Source organism: Podarcis erhardii (genome assembly GCF_964252035.2).
Source record: "Podarcis erhardii genome assembly, chromosome: 3".
NCBI lineage: Eukaryota > Metazoa > Chordata > Lepidosauria > Squamata > Lacertidae > Podarcis > Podarcis erhardii.
The window spans coordinates 86905698-86925619 of NC_138507.1; the positions used below are offsets into that span (position 1 = coordinate 86905698).

Below are 19922 nucleotides of genomic sequence, written 5' to 3' on the forward strand. Positions count from 1 at the left end.
AGTTGTCGGGTTCTGTCTCTCTGACTTGTTAGAATGGGGGCAGGTGATATGTTAGCCTTTAGATGTTATTGGACTCATCTCCCACCAGCCCCAGCCAGAAAGGCCAATGATAAAGGATGGTGAGAACTGGAATCTAGAAAGGCATAGAGTCGGTATATTTGCATGAGCATGACCGAAAAAAATAGAGTCCAGGGCAGGGGTTGCACTCCTCACAAGACACTTTGGCCACAGGAAAAAGGCCAAATGATTTCTTGAGCACACTTTAATGTTTCCCCTACAAAAAGGGAGGCTGCTGCATGCCCCTCAGAGTGGTAGCATGGCTGGCCCAGTAAAGTGGGAGGGATGGGTGTCTTTGCAATGCATTTCTGGGAGCAGAACTACACTTGCCCTTGACAGGTGCTCATTCCGTTTCCTCCTTTCTGTTGATTTGATGGCATTTCACCAGTACAGTCATACCTCAGAAGTCGAACGGAATCCGTTCCGGAAGTCCATTCGACTTCCAAAACGTTTGAGAACCAAGGCGCGGCTTCCGATTGGCTGCAGGAAGCTACTGCAGCCAATTGGAGGCCACGGTGGACAGTCGGGTTCCAAAAAATGTTTGCAAACCAGAACAATCACTTCTGGGTTTGTGGTGTTTGGAAGCCAAGACATTTGTCTTGCAAGGTGTTTTACTTCCGAGGTATGATTGTATTCTATTTTGAATTTCTGAGTTGTGCTAGCAGCATTTGAACATACTTTCTCCCTTTGAGACTCCAGAATAGCTACTTTGTATGCCTAGCTTTTCATCATTACACATCTATTTTCATCCTATTGGCATAGAGCAGGACCAACCCCAAACATTCTGCTGCCTGGTGCAGAGCATAAGTTGATGCACCAGCACTGTCCTGCTCTAATTCCGAGTGCATGATATAGAAGACTAGACAAGTCATTGAGGCAGAAAATTCTGTAAGGCTCCTGGCAGGCAACAACAACAGTAACAAACTAAATAACTATTTCCTACCCTTTTCGTGACACTTCAGGTCAGCTGCCTGAAACAATCACCGCACTCTGCCTAGTGATAGGGCTAGCAGAGAACTGACTCAAAAGCAGGTTTTCAAGCTTGTTTGGTATATCAAAGCAATCCTTGTGTAACCAATTAATTATAAGGTTTTAAGATGCTAGCTTAAAAAAATTCAAAGGGTTTTCAAAGCACATCCTCCCCAATGGCATTGAATGGGATCTTGCAAAATCCATTTACCAACATGGTAATTTAAATACTATATAATTATAATAAGTATTGGTGGCAACTCAAGGGAGAGGTCAAAAGCATTGCTTCTGGCTCTTTGCTCCTTTACCTCTTAACCAAGCTGGAAGAGCCCTCCCTTCTCTCCCCCACCTTCATGGTTTTTAGTCACCAGCTGTAGTATTTCATCTGATGTAATCTGAACTGTTGCCCCCAGACCTCTCCAGTAATGGACACAACTCAGTGATCTGATAGCTATAAATAACACACTTAAAAACTGATATAGAATGGAAATGTGGCTATTGCTGGATACACAGTAGGATAATAATGATTAATGTCAGCATGGAACCTTTCAAAAGCATACCATTTCTTTATGAGTTACCCTTAGCCATTGCTCACATATGTTAGAGAAATAAAATATGAGAAGTAATTAATTCTGAGTGACGTATAAGTGAACTGCCATGTGATGAAATTTGTAGTCATCGTGTGGAAACATGGCAAGAATTTCCACGGTCCCACCAGAGATCCAACACATTGCAGCTGTCAGTTTGCATTCATTCTGTTAATAATTTTTAAATCCTCTTTTCCTACTGGGATGTTTTAAAATTAACGTTTTAAAAAAAACTAAATCCTCCCCTAGGATACCACACAATTCTTACTCAACAGATTTGCAAGATGCCCTTTGATAATGTCATTTAAGATTATTTTCTGAAGATATAAGCTGTGATCCAAAGAATTGAGCTGTGCCTGTGACGAACCCAGACAGAAATGCACTTGCTGTTTCTGTTCTCCTACCAAAGATGAGCCACTGTTCAGTTGAAAAAGTACATGGTTTCTTCAGCAGTGGAAACTGTTGGAACAGAAATAGCTAGGCACGTTCCAGATTTGAATAAGAATGTGTCACTCAGGATCACAGCCATAGACACTATTTTCTCAGATACACAAAATGGTTACTTAGAAGCTGTAATGTTTGCAACACATTTCACAGCACACACCATGCTTGCTTCTAATGTGCTCCCCTTGAAACTCTTGTACTGAGTTGGTCTGCACAACACAGTAAGCCAAGCTGTGGCTTAGCAAGACAGTGGGACTGTGGGCTCCCCAGGGAGGATATTTCTCTAACTTTTTTTCCTCTTTGGTTCTTTTTACTGCTGTGACATACTGAGCTAAGCCAAGGTTTGGTTTAGTGTGCCTTCTGCTCCATGACCTATTGCTAAGTTCTCTCCGTACTAACCGTAAGTTGTAGCAAAGGGATTTCCTATAGTTACAGGTCATGGTTATAGAAGTTAGACCTTACACATGACCCCAGGTTCAGATGACATACTAAGTCAAACCTTGGCTTAGCTGCTGTTTTAATAAGCCTAGGGAGGAGCAAAGCAGCTGTGATCTGCTCCTCAGCAGTCAGCAAGTAGTTATTATTTCATTATTTATTTAAATTTATATACCCATCTCAGGGTGGTTTGGCTTACTGCATTGTGCAACCCTGGTCAGTGTTCGTCTGCATTTTGTACTACTTCACATGCAGCAAATATTCAGAACACTGCAGGCTTCACATCAAACAGAAATAATTGGTGCAAGTCAAACAGTAATGTCCACATGCATAATATAACTTTTACTATTGGGCTCCAGTTACTATAGAATTATTTTTGAAGATTCTTCCTAAAAGCTTTGCATCAGGACACACTGGTGAATCAGTTATAGGTACCGATTTTGAAACTATTTTGCTTTAGCATTTATAATCATGTTAATTGCCAATTATAATGGGTGTGAAATTTTGGACCCATCACAATTAATTGCATGTCGCCCAGTGAAATTAATAAGGTCAAGATTTCCCTCTAGATTAATGAGAGCCTTGAAAAGTCATTAGCATCTGCGTAATGTAAAAGGCCAGTAAGGAATCCTCTGAAAACTGAAAATTTGCATTTCTAAGAATGTGGCAATGCTGTGGCAATAGGGTTGCCTAATATACATATAAACGCATAAGCACTTTCAGAAATAGCATTTGACTGTCTTAGAAAAATTGCATGGCTGCTACGTCGCCATGAAATATACTAAACTGTCTTTAAACCAAATACATGGAAATGTTATTTACAATTTGGTTCAGGATAAAACAAAATAAAAAAAATCCTTCCAGTAGCACCTTAAAGACCAACTGAGTTAGTTCTAGGTATGAGCTTTCGTGTGCATGCACACTTCTTCAGATACACACTGTGTATCTGAAGAAGTGTGCATGCACACGAAAGCTCATACCTAGAACTAACTCAGTTGGTCTTTAAGGTGCTACTGGAAGGAATTTTTTTATTTTGTTTTGACCATGGCAGACCAACACGGCTACCTATCTGTAACTGGTTCAGGATAGTTAACATATACCAATTTGGTGATTTTGGGAAGGGACAAGGTGGCATTACTTAAATGTCCTGTTGCTACCGGACATTGATGTACATATCTGTCTTCACAACTGATGTGGTCAGCCTACAGCCTCCATAGGGACAGACAGTATTTTGCTGTGCAAACTATGCATCTTAACACTGTAATATATTCCTTCTTGCATTTCTAGGTTTGTACTAAAGCACTGGGCTGGGAATTCAGGAGCTTGCAGAGCAGTCAGCATACCTAATTGCTCTTTAAATTGTACCGTTTATTTTTCTCTTTAAAAGCAACCAAATCTGTATACTATCCCTACAAGTTTAACAGAAAACTAAACAAACCTTTCAGAAGCACCTTGTTGTGATAGTTTGACTATGACTTGACAAAAAAAATTGAGTACTCTGCTCAGTTTCCTAGCAGTTTTAAGACAGTAAAGCTTACCGTTATGGCTCGGGAGCAGCAGCTGTGGCCTGGCTGAGCCATCAGAGGTCAGGGGTTGGGTGGTCTCCTGATTCCAGTGCAGCCAACGGATGACGTTGGCTCCTCTGTTGGCCACTAGGGCGGTTGGGATTTACCCAGGAACTTTAAACTAGCCTATCATGGCCAAGCAAGGGGGTGGGGTTACAAGTGCAGATCTGACAGGCTTGTCTTCAGCCAGGTCTGCCACTAGAACACAAATCCCCAAAACAGCTTCCTGGAGGGATGTGTGTCAAGGAGGCTGTCCTTAACCCAAGATGCCTAGGGATTTTTGTCAGGTATTTCTAGGGGATACTGCAAGCAACACAGCTGAATACTCCACACAAGGAGAGATAAAATAGGAAAACAACTTAAGTCACAGCAGTGTATATGCGTTTCTTCTGTGAAAAACTCATATCTAATTACTACACAGTTTTAAAGCGTGGGTGGGATGTGGTTAAAAAGCAGCTTAAGGAGTCTGTGTTAAGATGCACATGCTACTTTGTGGATGGAGGCTACAAAAAGCTTTATAGCTACAAATGCAGTATAGTTGCATTGTTTCCATGTCCTGATGAGGAATACCTTCAAATTTCTAACTGAAGAAAAAAATATTAAAAATTAAAACATAAAATACACACTAGTGACACTCAAAATTGAAAACTAACTGTCAAAAGTTTCTTTGTGAATCCCGGACCTCTCCAAATTTATTTTTGTAATCTCTGCTCTAATAGGTTTCCATTGTAATGCCCAAAAGATTTTTTTGTGTCTCCCCAAAATATCCTTAAATAATATTAACAATATTAATTATTATTATTATTATTATTATTATTATTATTATTATTATTATTATTATTATTTTACTGATTGCTCCCACAGACCCCTGGCTGTGATTGAACAATGTGCTTTTTTTTAAACTTTTAAACTTTTCAGCTGCCAACACTTGACATGGAATCCTAGAGGGTCAGGGTTCAGCCCCAAATTGTTGAGCCACGCCAGATTATGGTATGGAATTACAGATGACAATTTATATATAGATTTTGTTGGTCCTTAGAAAAATGAGCTAACAGTGTGAGTCACTATAAGTGTGTAACTTCTATATCAGATATATCAGTGGGGGAAACATTGGAATTTTTCTTACCATGAATTTCTGTTTTAAGATGCCTTCTGGAGGCCATTCCCGAGGTTAAGGAATGCTTTCTGGAAGACTCTTAAAAAGAGGTTTGTCTCAAATACTTGGAAATATGGTATCAACATCCTTCATAGGGAGCTTGATGAAGTATATCATTATCAAAGAGGGGGCTAAAAGGCAGGAGAAACAGTATGCAGAATTGTATTTACTGCCTAGAAGATTAAGCTGTTATCAGTTATGATTTATTTGAATTCTTGCATTGTCTTTAAAAAGTTATTAATAGCCTTACAATCAAGCTCTTGATTTATTTAGAACTTTAATAACAACAACACACAACTGAGTGAAGCAAAGGGCAAAGTCAAAAACTAAAGTATTATAAGCTTGATATAATAGATGGTAAGGTTGATCTTATTGCTTACTGTTCACAACAGTGATCCAAACATTTCACCACCCCCATTCCAAAGTGGGGAACTCTGGCACTCTCCTCAGTTTACCCGCATGTGCTATAAACTGACTGACTGACTGACTGAAAAGAGAGATCAAAAACAAGTTATGGGCAATCTAGATTATCTCCATTCAAAATAAGAAAAGACAGACACAAGGCTACTTAAAAGTGAGGCTGCACTTCTTCACTGCTCAACACCTTTTCTCAGCAATAATAATTTATTTGGGCAGGAAGAGACCATTCACATTCTCTCCCAGATCTTTGTCTTATTTTTCTGTTCTCCAACTGCAGTTCATCTACAGGCTGTGTTAGCTGATGCCTTCTAGCCAATATATCTAGAGCTTCCTACATATCCAACAATCAGAGCAGCACTAGAGTAAGAGTTGGAAATCCTGTGGAACAAGAGTGAAATAAATGAAGGTTGTCACGATAGCTACAGAGTACCTCCAGGCCCTTTGTCCTGGCAGAAGCATCTGATGCTTTCTTCACTTGATAGGTTAGCCATCTTCAAATATCTCAAGGCTTGATACATGGAAGATGCAGCAAGCTTGTTTTCTCCTGCTCCAAGAGGGTGGACTCGAACCAATGGATTCAAGTTACAAGAAAGGAGATTCCGACTAAACATCAGGAAGAACCTTCTGACACTAAGAGCTGTTCAACTGTCAAACGGAGGTTTTTAAGCAGAGGTTGGATGGTCACCCATCATGGATGCTTTAGTTGAGATTGTTTTAGTTGGACTTAATGACCCTTGGAGTCCCTTCCAACTCTACATTTCTATGATTCATTTGCCAATCTCCTGATTTCCTCCAAAGGTTGGTCACTGTGTACCTGCACTGCACTTCACACTGCAGTACTCTTGCAAGCTTGGTTTAGATAATGGCAGATGAAATACCGAAAGCAAGAAAAACTGAAGATGGCCAACTTAGAAGTCATTTTCTTTTACTGCTTTGCAGCCACAATGCTGTCTATTCCTTCCCACATTTATTACAAACAGCATTCAGTAGAATGCAAGCACTTAAGCTTAAGCACTGTGACAACAATGTTATTTATAGGACACCATGGTCAAAGCAAACAATTTGCATCAAACTATATTACACCACTTAAAAAAACAACAACCACAAGTTGACAATAATAATATTCTCCAAAGTCACATACTTCATGACAAATGCATCTTTCCCCCCCTAATTAGATGGGTCGATGGCATTGACATGTGTGCGTAAATGCATAGCCTCTTTCACTCCAGGAAATGCAGCAGGATGTAAAACAATTGAATGTGAGGAATGCTGCATTTGAACACATTCCGAATAATCAAACAAATAATCTGATTAAGTTACAAAGGATAGCTACTACTGAGTTGTAAATTACTTAGCACACATACCAAATCCAACTATAAAAGTCAAATCTGTATTTATGGGGATTATGTGAAAAGCTTCTTAGAAGTGGGTTTTTTAAAATCCCTAATGGAATAGTATAATCTTTTTTAAACAAAACAAAACAAAAAACCTTTACTATAAATTGCCAGGATTGTACCACCGGCTCTGATTAATACCAAATCCAGCTGAAATGTTGATCAGATAGATTTCTGTTTTCCAAAGCACAAAAAAAGATGCTGGAAATCAGTTGATGTAGAAATTAAAGAATGATTTAGTAATTTCTAAAGTAGCCAATAATTGTTCCTGCACCTGAGAACCTGATGGATAGTTTTATATGGGAGTAAAAAGTGACAATTTTGTTATTCATATCAAATAGTCAGAATTCCAATACAGCATCCTTGGACTGCATTGTTTTATGCACGACCTCCTTAAGGGTTTTTCCTTGTCGAATGGAGTCATTATCACATTGCCTACCACTATTAGGTATATTTATATGATACAGAATGATAAACAAGAAAGCATTTCAAGAAAAAAGGAAAAGGATAAGCGAATAATATAGGTATATCAATACATACACCCACAGACTTCCCTATGAGGAAAGTTTGGAGCATTTGGGACTTTCTAGTTTAGAGGAAAGGTGAGTAAGGTGTGACTTGATAGAAATTTATAAAATTATGCATGACATGGAGAAAGTAGATAGTAGTTTTTTCTCCCTTGTAGCACTACAACTTGTGGACATCCAGTGAAGTTCAATGTGGGAAAATTCAGGGCAGAGAATTTTTTCACACAGCACAAAGTTGAAGTATGGAACTTGCTCCCACAGGAGGCAGTGATGACCACCAGCTCGGATGGCTTTAAACGAGGATTGGACAACTTCATGGAGGGTAAGGCTATCAACTTGCTACAATGGCTATTGTTCTGCTTCCACTGTCAGAGGCAGCATGTCTCTGAATACCAGTTGCTGAGAATCATGGGTGGGCAGAGTGCTGCTGCACTCATGTCCCATTAGTGGACTTCCCACAGGCATCTGGCTGACCACTGTGAGAACAGGGTGCTGGACTAGAGGGGCCACTGGCCTGATCCAGCAGGCTCTTACGTTCTTAGACTTTGAAAATGGCTTGCAATTTACAAAGAAATGTGGATCAAGAATAAATTAAATAAAAATATGGTTTCTGTACACATTATCTTCCATAAACATTCTAAGGAAAGACCCATTTCCTAGGAAGTACCTTCTGCAGGCACATGTAATTATCTCTTTTCCATACTGTTCACATGGTATGTTTATGTTACAATTGGGCTCGGCTTTTTGTTGGTTTGTTTCCTTCGATTCAACCTGATTTGGTTCAGTTAAAGAGGTAGGGTGTAAATAGGAGAGTTGGTGAAAACTGAAAGCCTATTTCTTTCCCCTGGAGAACATCCTGATTTGAACAAAATGGAAAGTGTGAAGCCACCCCTCAAGTCTTTGGGCGGCCTTTTCCACTTGAACATCTCCAGCCGCCAAGTACGGTCCCCTCTGTCCATTCAGAGAACAAGAGGTGCCTACAACAAGAAGATGGTGAACAATTTTATCATGGCACTGGGGTCGTAAATACTTTTATTCACGCTCTTTATAGGCTTGGTGAGCTCATGGGTGTGAAGTGGATCCTGGGAGAGAGTGCACAGAGCTGGCACTCGACGCTCGAGGTGGACGGGATGCCAGCTGCTGCCCACTTGTGCACATGTCTTCCTCGCAGCCTTCCTCCTTGTGGGCAGCAGTTTGAGCTGGGCACTCAAAATGTACACAATGAAACACCTGAAAAACAGAACAAAACAAGAGAATGTCAACCAATAAAATGGGAACACAGGGTAGTATAGTTAGAACTAAACAACCTTCTAAATGGAGCGTAGAGAAGCTGCTCATGGTAAAGGACCACAAATTTATGCATGCCTTCATGTAAGCCCCACTGAATATCGAACATGGCACTCCAATTTCATCTATGCTGAATACTACTTTGTTTCAAGGCTAAATTTAAAGCCCTAAATGACCAGGAACTATAGAAGAATGGTCTTTGCCCATCAAATTCAGCTTGATCCTTAAGATTGTCTCATGGAGCTCTACTACTCAGTTTCCTTATCAGCATCAAAAGGGTGGGAAGAAGGGATGGGGCCTTTTCTGTGGTGACATAGAGACAATGCAACACCCTGTCTGCCAAGTGCCATGACTGATTGCCTTTTGATGAGCAGCTATGACATCTTCTGGCAAGCTTTCACAACTATTCCTTGCTAAAATTATTTTGTGACCACTGCTGTTTTTGTATTCTCTCTAAAAAAAAAATTTTCTTGTCTTAGTTCATTTATGGATTTTTTTTATAAGGTTTCACACATTGCTTTAACTTGTTTGTTATGCTTGCAGACTTTATTTATTTATTTCAGCATGGTTCAGCCAGCAGTGCTGAAATAGAACAAATCACCACTCTAGCAGGTAAATCCCGTAGACAGGCTTGTTCTTATGAATAGCACTAGGCTACAAAAGGTATAGTTCTGCATTTCACAGCTTTGTGTTTATAGCCTGTTAAAAAACAAACACCATAGATGAAACACTGAGAAAAATAAATATTGTGAGATGGCTTTCTCTTATAAGCATTTATATTTGATAACTTTAAATACGAGGTACTCTGCTTAGAATCAGACTGCAAAAACTCTTTGTTTCTCAGATGAAGGTACCAACTGCATTCAAAAAAACACTCCTGCACCTTAAAAATCAAGCTGATTTATAAAGCAGAAAACAGTTTAAGGATTTCAAATGTATAAGAAGATTCCACCTAATTCTTATTTTTAAAAGTTACAAGGAATGCTCTCTTGTGCATAAATTGTGGAACAAGCCTCTGCATCTAAATGATTTTAAAAATCATTTAATCAGTGCATTTAGGTGCACTGCATCTAAATGATTTAAAAAATCCTTTTAAAAGTGTTTTATGAATTTGTAACATTATTATTTTTGTAAGGTTTTGTCTCTGAAATATTTAAGCTTATAGAACTATTAGGAGGAAAAACTGTTTCCTGCTTGGCAGGGGGTTTGACTCGATGGCCCTTGTGGTCTCTTCCAACTCTATGATTCTATGATTCTATGTTATAATTAAACATTAAAAGTAAGATACAGTAATTGATCCATGTGCCAAAGTTGGCCCGTGAGGTCAGAGGAGATAACAATCTGGCCCACAAGGCCAAAAGGGTTCCCCACCCCTGATTTAAAGCAAGCCCTACTTTCTACATATGGTGTGTGGGGCCTGAGAGGAAGCACACATTTCTGAACTCAGATAACATACAGGTGAAGGGGCAGAAATACTGTCCGAACTGGCCCACATGCTTATAGCTCAACTTTACAAAAGAAAAAGAAAAGATACTGCTTTTGCTTATTGTTCAAAGGGTTTTAATGTTATAGTATGCAAAACCAAAGCAAATATACAATACTAATATGAATAATTCAGATGATAACTGCTCTGTAACATTCTTCTGTAAAAATTATAATATAAAAAAATGCTCCTCTGTGTTGATTTGATAGCTATTGTCAATTAACTATGCTGAGTGATACTAGTAATGAATAAATAATAACGGTGAAGTTTCTTAAGATAAAGCTTTTGCCGTGACCACTATTTTTTACTTTATTTGTATTTACTTTAGATTTACTTTAGATTTCTTCAGATTTTTAAAAATCTTTTTCCAAACCTTTTACATTGACTGGAAACTCTTATGATTTCACTTAGCTTTATCCAGGCCCTGTTATCTCTCTGGGAGTGAAAAGGCTAAAAACAAGTTACTGACATACCATTGATTTATATAAGACTATTAGAATATTCTCCCTCCTCCACCACAGCCTAGAATTCGATTAGCCTTTTAGAGAGTCACAGTACACTGAGCAGACATCTGCAGTGAATTGTCTACCTCAGCCCCTGGATTTTCTCTGGATAATTCAGTCCCCACAGTATGTGTGAAACCAATGCAACTTCAGTCACTATGTTCTTTGAATTTTTAAAAATATTTTGTGGCAAGCACGGTCTCTGGATATGCAAAATGACCTGAAGGCTTGAAAGCTTATTTAAGTGGCATTTGATGGCCAGCGGATTCCCAGAAATGTCTATTATGGCATACTTCTCTGACTTGGGGATGAAGGAAACAGTTTCGTAGTTTGAATTTAGGAAGAAAGAGGCTGATGGGAATGTGTAACTGCTAGGTTTTCTAAAATAAAAACTAAATAACTGGCATGGGGGGGGGGGGGAAGAGATCCTTTCACTGTAAACAGCGTGATGGCATCCAATTCCAACTGGGATTGCAGAGAGGTGAAGGGTTAAAGTTCACCAAAAAATTTATCTGGACAAGTCTAAAACTTGGGTCAAAAAGTCGAAGTAAATAGATAGAAGATGCGAAGAACAATTACATATTTAATTGGTTGTTATATAAATGGGAGGAAAGAGGTAGGGGATTGAATGTGTGTGTATATATATATGGGGTGAGGAAAGGAAGAAAACAAACTAGCTAACTAATCAATAAAAGACAAACAAGGAAAGGGGGAGGGTAATATGAGAGACTGGAGGTTAAAATCAGGAGCTGAAGTAAGGAGTCTAATTGATATCTTAAAATAAATTTATATTATGGTATATTTATAATAGTGGGACGCAGGTGGCGCTGTGGGTAAAATCTCAGCGCCTAGGGCTTGCCGATCGCATGGTCGGCGGTTCAAATCCCCGCGGCGGCGTGATCTCCCGTCTTTCGGTCCCAGCTCCTGCCCTCCTGCAAGTAGATAATTAGGTACCGCTTTATAGCGGGAAGGTAAACAGTGTTTCCGTGTGCTGCGCTGGTGCCGGCTCGCCAGAGCAGCTTCGTCATGCTGGCCACGTGACCCGGAAGTGTCTCTGGACAGCGCTGGCCCCCGGCCTCTTAAGTGAGATGGGCACACAACCCTAGAGTCGGACACGACTGGCCCGTACGGGCAGGGGTACCTTTACCCTTTACCTATATTTATAATCTAAAAATGATCAAAGGTCAAACTCTGGGGTCAATTCAATGTTAAAAATAATGAAGAAGAGAAATAAAAATGCAAAAAATCCAACAGCGTAGACCTGAGGGTGCTTCAAAACACAACAGCAAAAGAGACAGGCTCATGGGTCTCAGTTATTTGAGGGAGATGGCAACGATCTCAGGGAGCGAAGTTTGTGTAGCCTACTCTCCCTAACACAGCGGTGGCAATGGAATGGCAACGTCGCAAACGGTTCCCTGTTCAGCAGGCGACCATCATTTTAATGGTGATGGCCATTTTGCTGCACTGGAAGTCCCCTCTTGTTTGCTTTCTAAAGGATCCTCAGCTGTCCCTTCGCTATTTTCTTGGAGAGATCTATCTATATTTATATGATAGCTTTTCCTGCAATTGTCAGGGTGATTTCCACATTTGCACATGTGCTGCTGTGATGCTTTGATTAAAGGCACTTCTCAAAATACTGCAATTATTTGTAATTCCATCACCCCCCAGCAACAGCTGTTGCCATTTTTTCAGTTACCATGATCAGCAACACAATGGGGGGGGGGGAGACACACAAAACAAAACACCAGAACAGCCCCAAAAGCAACCCCTGAATTTTGTTACTGGATCAATTGACAATAATACATTACTTTCCGGGGAAGGCAATGTAATTGAGTACACCCCTGATATCAGAAGTCAAATCTGAGTGGCTCTGTTATGTTATAGCATCATTACACTCACTGTTATTATTGTTCCAAACAGCATCTTCCATTAAATGCTTCTCAAAGTAATAAAAGTTATGTATCATATACACAATAAAATAGAATCATACAAGGACAAAGTACCAGAATAAAAAATTGGAACACGTGCTGCAAAGTCAGGGTATTAAGAGACAGTGCTACCAACTATAACTGAAGACACCAGGTAGAACTACAAAAGAACAATACCAAGCAAACGTTTTCAAATATGTAAAATGATCTGGGGATCTATTTTGGGTGCAGGATAGAGGTGTCTGTACAGAGCTTCCGTGAAGAGAATGCCTTCGCTATCCATTTCCATGGAAGGAACCATTTCATGCATGTATTTGCTTGAACAGTTTAAATATCTTCATTGAAGGACTGTATGTTTGCGTGTCCCCATATGCTTTCATTTCCAAAGAAGGAAAATGACTGTTAAGGTATTACTAGATGAACCCTGCAAACACGGAAGAAAATGGGAAATATGTGCTGCTTTGGTGTGTGTGTTATTAACATAGATTTTGGTTGAAGCAGATCAGGAGAACAAGATGGGTTTTAGCTTAATTAGAGGATGCAAGTAACATTTTAGAAAACTGCAAGGGAAATCAAACAGAAACAAAAGAAGGTAAAGATTGGATGCGCTAAGTGGTACATGTGACAAGCAAAATAAGAATGGAACAATCTACACTCTGTGTTATAACAGAATCCAAAAGGAAATGTACAGGTGAGATGCCATCAACAAGCATGACAAAGGTTAGATGAGAGGGATAAAGCACAGATGGTGAAGAAAAGGAACATTTTGTAAGCAGTTAAGAAAAGTAATGAAAACTAGTTTTAAAACAGTTGAGGAAGTAGAGGCTACTACAGAAGGCAGCATTAGCTTGAAAAGGTAGCATGAGGGGATTTTTATAAGCACCATAAAATATCGCTAAAAACATAATGCATTCTTTATTTCACCATTCACAAAGAAAGATGAGAGGCAGATGGTAGAAGTAGACAGACTTCTCCCAAAGGAGGCTGATAAAATGCTGAAGGAAATCAAAATCATGCTGAGCAAGTGATCAAGAAATCAAAACATCCAAAGACTAACAAAAATTTCAGAGTCACACTGGATAAAGAGCTTAAACACCAGAGGAACAGGAAATGATTAATATTCCACAAACACTGTCAAACTTTTTGGAAAGCAGAAATGCACAGTTAATAGCTATAATTAAATAGGATCCAGGATTTTTTTAAATTAGCCTTTGAGATACCTTATTCAAAAAGACAGGTGGCAACCAGACTACTATTAGACAGAGAGGAAAAATATGAAGAAACAGAAGCTTGTTAACGGCTAGCAATTAGCACTTCTTCAAATATGATTGGCACTACAAAGTCAATCCACACAAACTATTGCATGATGAAGCCAGAGGACACAAAAAACAAATAAACCAACCCTGCTTCCTCTGCTCTATCCATCATATGTATTCTTGCAGTTCTGAAATAACAGGATGGAAAATGTGTCCAAATGCATCCCTAGAACATTCAGAAATACCACAGAATGCTGGGACAGCTACTGGTAGGAATGAATCTGGTTTCTTGGATTAAGTGGGCTGAATGTAGGAATCCTCACTTTAACAGCCTCTAGTTGCTCCCCATGTTAAATAAAGATGGAGTTGATTTCTGAGAGGGAAAACAAGTGATACTGAATGGTAAAGTTCATTATTGCGCAGGAAAAGACCTAAACTCCTCATTTAATTTAAACTGCCCCTCTAAGTTTGGGGCAACTTGGCAAACAGCTGGCATAGTGTTACAAAAGTTAAAGTTCAGGTATTATGCCAATACTAATGCACTAAGCAACAGATGACTCCTCGCTGTACAGCAGATACTTTAAAATATCCCATTAACTCTAGTGGCTCTAGCAGCGTGAAGAGAATGTTGTCTGGAAACATTGGACACAGGTGAGATTAGAAGAGCAAGTATAACACCCACAACTTTGGGAAAGAAAGGAATGTAATAGATGCATAGCCAGAGCTTACAGATATCACACTATGGGCACATGGGAAGTCCCAGTTGATATGCTTTTGAATAGCAATGGCATGATGTCTGTTTCTGCCCTGAGCTGCATAACTGGCATACTTTTTTCCATCACAAGGTTTGGGCTGACTAAGGATCATGCCCCACCTTAAATCATAGTTGCAAAAATATCTAGCATTTAAATTTGCGGTAATGCCTTCTATGGAGGACAGCCAGTACTTTAATAAGGGCCTCTGAAATACAAGACCTAATACAAACCAGCCTGTATAAAATAGACTGAAGCACAAGTTAAGTAAAAGCCTCTACCTGTGGACTTCCCTTAGCTTAGGGAAAATACTGGACTAATTAGGCCTTTGGTTTGACTCAACAGAGCTCTTAAGTTCCCCTTTCCTTCTTGGGCCTGGCACATGTTAAATGTTACCATGTCACGTAGTCAGGTCCCGGGAACCACTTTTTCCATGGATTCATTCCACAGTTCATAAATAAGATGGACAGAGCCAATCATATATATCTTTAACATGAAATCATAGACTCTGGATTCTGCCCACAGACTATTTTGTGTCAAAGGCCTGTACCTTTGACACTACCTACAGGGAGGTTGTAGACCTTTAAATGGTACAGCTTCAGCATGGGATGTACCTACATGCTTCCCATGACATAGATGTAATGGTTAAAAAGTAAGCCTACGATTTCATCTGGAACAAGAGAGCAGTGTGTTATTTGCGGAACTTTGCATGAAAAATGTTTCAAAATATTACATGGGTATCATTGCACTTTTGAAACACTGAGAATATCATCGTATCACTCAAAAGGCCATTAGGGCTTAATTTCACCACTAATAGCAGATTATGAGAGCACTTTCCCTAGCAGCGGGCTATCCTGTAATTGTCTACTATGCATTTAGTTGCATATTCACTCAAGCATTTGATAATGATCACTGCTGGCGACAGGCTGCTGAACTCAAAATGGAACACTATTCTGGTTTACTATGATCCTAATTACTACAAACTGTAAATACAGGCAGACATTGTATTTAGTTAAATCAAGTATGGGGGGAGGGGCGCAAAGGAAAAACATCCCAGAATAAGCATTTTGTGAAGCATCCTTGGTACTGAATAAACCTTGTAGCAGCAGTAAGCACTGATTAGGTTAAAAAATGTATACCTTTGAATCTGTAACGAGTTTATTACTTTAGCCCAGGAAACAGCATAGATTCTGGTTGAGAATCAGACAATGAATGGTTAATACCATCCAAGGCCATCACCAAGTTTAATTTATGGACTTATTTATAATTTCCCATTGTATGAAATATGTATGCAGGAGCATGTAATATCTTTGGCTTTAGAGACATTAATCTGCCCACATTTAAGCTTCTAACAGGTTAAAGTGCTGCCTTGGTTCTCTGGTGGCAGGCGGGGTGGGGTGGGTGAGACTCAGCACATACAGTTTAAAGGGATGAATAATTTACCTACCTGCATTTGTGGCTTCTATTTTAATGGAGCTATTATTTATTCTGTGAAATGACATGATTCACTTTTTACAAGATTAAAATATATCAGCTCTCTTTCAGTAAAAAGATCTTCTAATGTGACTGACAGGGATATAAATATGCTAACCTACATCAAGAACTTGGCTCTAATCTCCAAGAAAACTCAGCAACATGACCAGATTTTTTAAAATAAAAAAGCAGTTTTATACATTTCTTCGCCAGGCTCTTAAGACCACAGCTTCATTTCAGTTTTTTGCTTTCTCTCTCTTATTCTTCGCCTAGGGTATATGCTGATATTGGTGTCTGTAGGCCTAGAAGTGAAAATAGGATGGCAAGCACTGGGCCTTGTGTTCCCTAAGTGCCTCTTACGTTTAAGTCAAACCCTGGCTGCAAGTAAGTAACAACTGATGCAACAGGAAAAAGCAACCATCCTACTCAAGGGATGCAGTCCTACAAAGATATGTATGCCCAATTGCTTAGATAGCTGATGAAATGAAAATGAGCAACAAAATGCAACGACTTGTCCTTTAGTGGTACCAGCAGGACAAAAGAAAGATTAAAAGATCACCCACAGCCAAGAAGTGTAAAAAAAAAAAAAAAAGGTTAGAAAATAGGAACATGTCACGAAGAGAATATAATGCAAGGATATAGGAAATATTTACTCTCCTGAGCAACTTTTGCATTCACTATAGTTTCAGGTAACTCATACTAATCGATTAGTAGAGCCAGTGCAGTGTGATAGCTGGACTATATAATATTTTGACCAAGTAGATCAAAGCACAAACCCTAACATAGCCAAAAACCTCACTGGATAACTTCGGATAACCACCTCTCACTTTATTCTAGGCATCTACCTGAACCTTAAGATCTTCTTCAGAAGCCATTCCGTGAGTGCTTCCACCAAATGAAATGAGCTAAATAAAGAGCAGGGGGAGGGCCTTTTCAGTAGTGGCCGTGGCAGAGGGAGCATCACCACTTCATACATCCCCACTGGCTGGCAACCAGGATTTGGATTGCACCCTAAGTTAATAAATAAATAGGCTACCCCTGCCTGCCGCACTCTAAAGCAGGGGTGCACCACCTGTGGCCCTCCAGATGTTGTTGGACTATACCTCCCATCATCCCTGATCACCGGCTATGCTGCGTGGGGCTGATGGGAGTTGTAGTCCAGAAACATCTGGAGGGCCACAGGTGGTGCACCCCTGCTCTAAAGGAATCACTAACTGGCTAGAATCTTTGTATTCAACACTGTGGGTTAAATTAGTGTCACACACACACACACACACACACACACACACACACTTAAAGAAAATAAGGACTAATTGTGTTTTCCTCATTTATGGACCAATTGCAGTGCATTAGCATCATGTGATCATTTTTAGAAAGGTGCACAAAGTTCTAACTGTATCCTCAAGCGGCACTCAACAATGCACTAGTGAAGGCCACTGTAACACAGTAATGATAAATTTAAACACATGACTTCAAAGAAACAGTTATGGGCACCAATAAATTCCCCGTTTAGTGAGTTAGAGGACGTATTCTGTCATCTTTACGAAGCTATCCCAACAAAAGAACAACGTTAACCTTTGGCAGCCTTGAATACGGAAAACTGGGTGACATGTTATGCATTATCTTAGCATCAATCATAGAGCAGACCTTCATCTATTATGTTACCTCATTAGCTGTGTTGTGAGTTCCAACAATTCTGATAAAAGATGCTGCTTGTCTGTCAAAAGTTATTACTTGCCAAGATCTGCAAGAGAAATCAGAAGGACAAAGAAAATTAACAATCACACTAACAGCACAATCATAACTTTGTTTACTACGTACCCTGCTGAATTCAGTGGGGCTTACTCTTGGGACTGGTCATGTTGTTCAGAGGCCTGATTATCGTCTTCCAAAGCAACTACTCTATTCCCAACTTAAGAATGGAAAGCAAAATGCCAGTGGACAACAAAAGAGGTTTAAAAACACTTTCAAGGCAGATCTAAATAAAATGAAGTGTAAGCATGGTTAATTGGGAAACACTGGCCTGAGGGCGCTCCAATTGGAGAATAGCCTCTACCAAAGGTGTCATGGAATTGGAGGAGCATGAACTCAGGACGAAAGGGGAAAACGAGCTAAGAGGAAGGCACGTTTGGCAAATCCTCACCGTGAACAACTCCCACCCAGAAACCTATTTGCCCACTATAGAAGGATGTGTAGATCCAGAATTGGCCTCCACAGTCACTTACAGACACATTGTTAACACCATATTCATGGAAGACATTCTACGAGTGATTGCCAAAGAAGAAGAGAAGACTCCTGGGTAAGTGAGGTTAGGATTTCAGTGCATAGTCAAACTACGGAATGTGCTCCCACAAGATGCAATGATGCCAACAAAGAGAGGATTAGACAAATTTATGGAGGATAGGGCTAGCAGTTGCTGTGCTCCGCCTCTATTGCCAGATACAGTATACCTCTGAATACCAGTTGCTAGGAAACACAAATGGGGAAAGTGCTGTTGCTTCTGAGCTTGTTGGCCACTGTGAAAACAGGTTGTTGGACTAAATGGTCTGTGGCCTGATCCAGCAGGGCTCTCTTTATGTGCTTATCAGGACAGACAGAAGAAAATTGTTTGAGATGTGTGCTTTTTTTAATTCAAAGAGAAAAACAAAGCAATTAGGGCATTTCCCTTCTAATAGTGATTTAATTACATGTTTACATATTGATATTCAGTATGCTTTTTAATTTATTCAGTGTCTGAGTCACCTTTATATGGGATACTCAAGGAGACTTACAAACATTAAAAAAAATACAAAAGAAGAAGGTAAAACCCTTAGAACAGTTTAAAAATTGAGCAATATGGCAGCACTTCATGCTACGTGACATTATTCTACAACTAGTAGGCTGGGACACAAGTGAGAAGCGCTTGACCTCAGTTGAACCAGTGCCACCACCACTTTCTTTTTGTAGTTCTTTAACTTACAAAACAACAAAAGAAAAGAAACTACCAGATTCAAAGGAGGACATGGAGTTTTGCTTCTCTAATACTTGTATTGCAGAGGCAATTTCAGAAAGTGCGCCTTTTCTTACCCCACAGAGCAGGCTGCACTTGTTGAAATTGGCACTTCTCTATAAATGCAAAAGAGGCAGGAGCCCTGCTGTCCTCCACTGTATCTGGTCATCTGAGAGGGACATTGTGGAAAATAATAAACAGGGCCCTATGTTGTGAGGCTCCAGAAACATCTGGCTGGCTGCTAGGAAGCAGGATGCTATACTATATGGATTTTTATCTGGTCCAAAACTCAATGCTTTAAGATTTTTGTATAGTTTTTAAAGGAAGGAAGGAAAACTGTAGTTGTAAGTGGATTACAGTATGCTTTAGTTTTAATAGTTAATTTTATTTGTATGCACCTTTCCATAGTTAAAACCATACTCAATACGGCTTACAACATGAAAAGATGTGCATAATTACAAACATAACAAAAGTAGTCATAAACAATAAAATTCATCAAAAAGTAAACAACCAAACCGAACATTTCCCACATAAATCTAAAAACATATAAAAATAAAGATACAAAAAATTAATACCAACAACAACCCCTCTCCCAAGTGTAATTTCTTACACTATAAAAGGGCCACATTATTTCTAACGCTGTGCCGTATCTTTAGGTCATATGTAAGCAAGGCAAAGGGACGCGGGTGGTGCTGTG

General features: G+C 39.5%; 2 protein-coding genes across 11 annotated transcripts in view; one reads left to right on the forward strand and one right to left on the reverse strand.

Moving 5' to 3' along the window:
- LOC309337599 (uncharacterized protein) overlaps positions 1-19922 on the forward strand; it is a 72810-nt gene that overhangs the window by 48006 nt on the left and 4882 nt on the right. For 2 of the 6 annotated variants that reach the window (XR_014154416.1, XM_081854234.1), the window contains 2 exons: positions 4976-5047; positions 9405-9453. Coding sequence is in view for 1 of the 6 variants with exons in the window: in XM_081854234.1 (XP_081710360.1) it covers positions 4976-5047; positions 9405-9432 (100 nt within the window). In the remaining 5 variants the exon portion in view is untranslated. Of the gene's footprint in view, positions 1-4975; positions 7877-9384; positions 9454-19922 lie in introns of all 6 variants that reach the window. The other 4 variants (XR_014154415.1, XR_014154417.1, XR_014154418.1 and 1 more) reach the window with 4 other exon arrangements.
- BTBD9 (BTB domain containing 9) overlaps positions 5474-19922 on the reverse strand; it is a 142881-nt gene continuing 128432 nt past the window's right edge. For all 5 annotated transcript variants that reach the window (XM_081854179.1, XM_081854180.1, XM_081854176.1 and 2 more), the window contains 2 exons: positions 17902-17980; positions 5474-8784 (listed from right to left, as the gene is read on the reverse strand). In XM_081854179.1, coding sequence (XP_081710305.1) covers positions 8617-8784; positions 17902-17980 — 247 coding nt within the window. In that variant the 3' untranslated portion in view covers positions 5474-8616. The remainder of the gene's footprint in view (positions 8785-17901; positions 17981-19922) is intronic.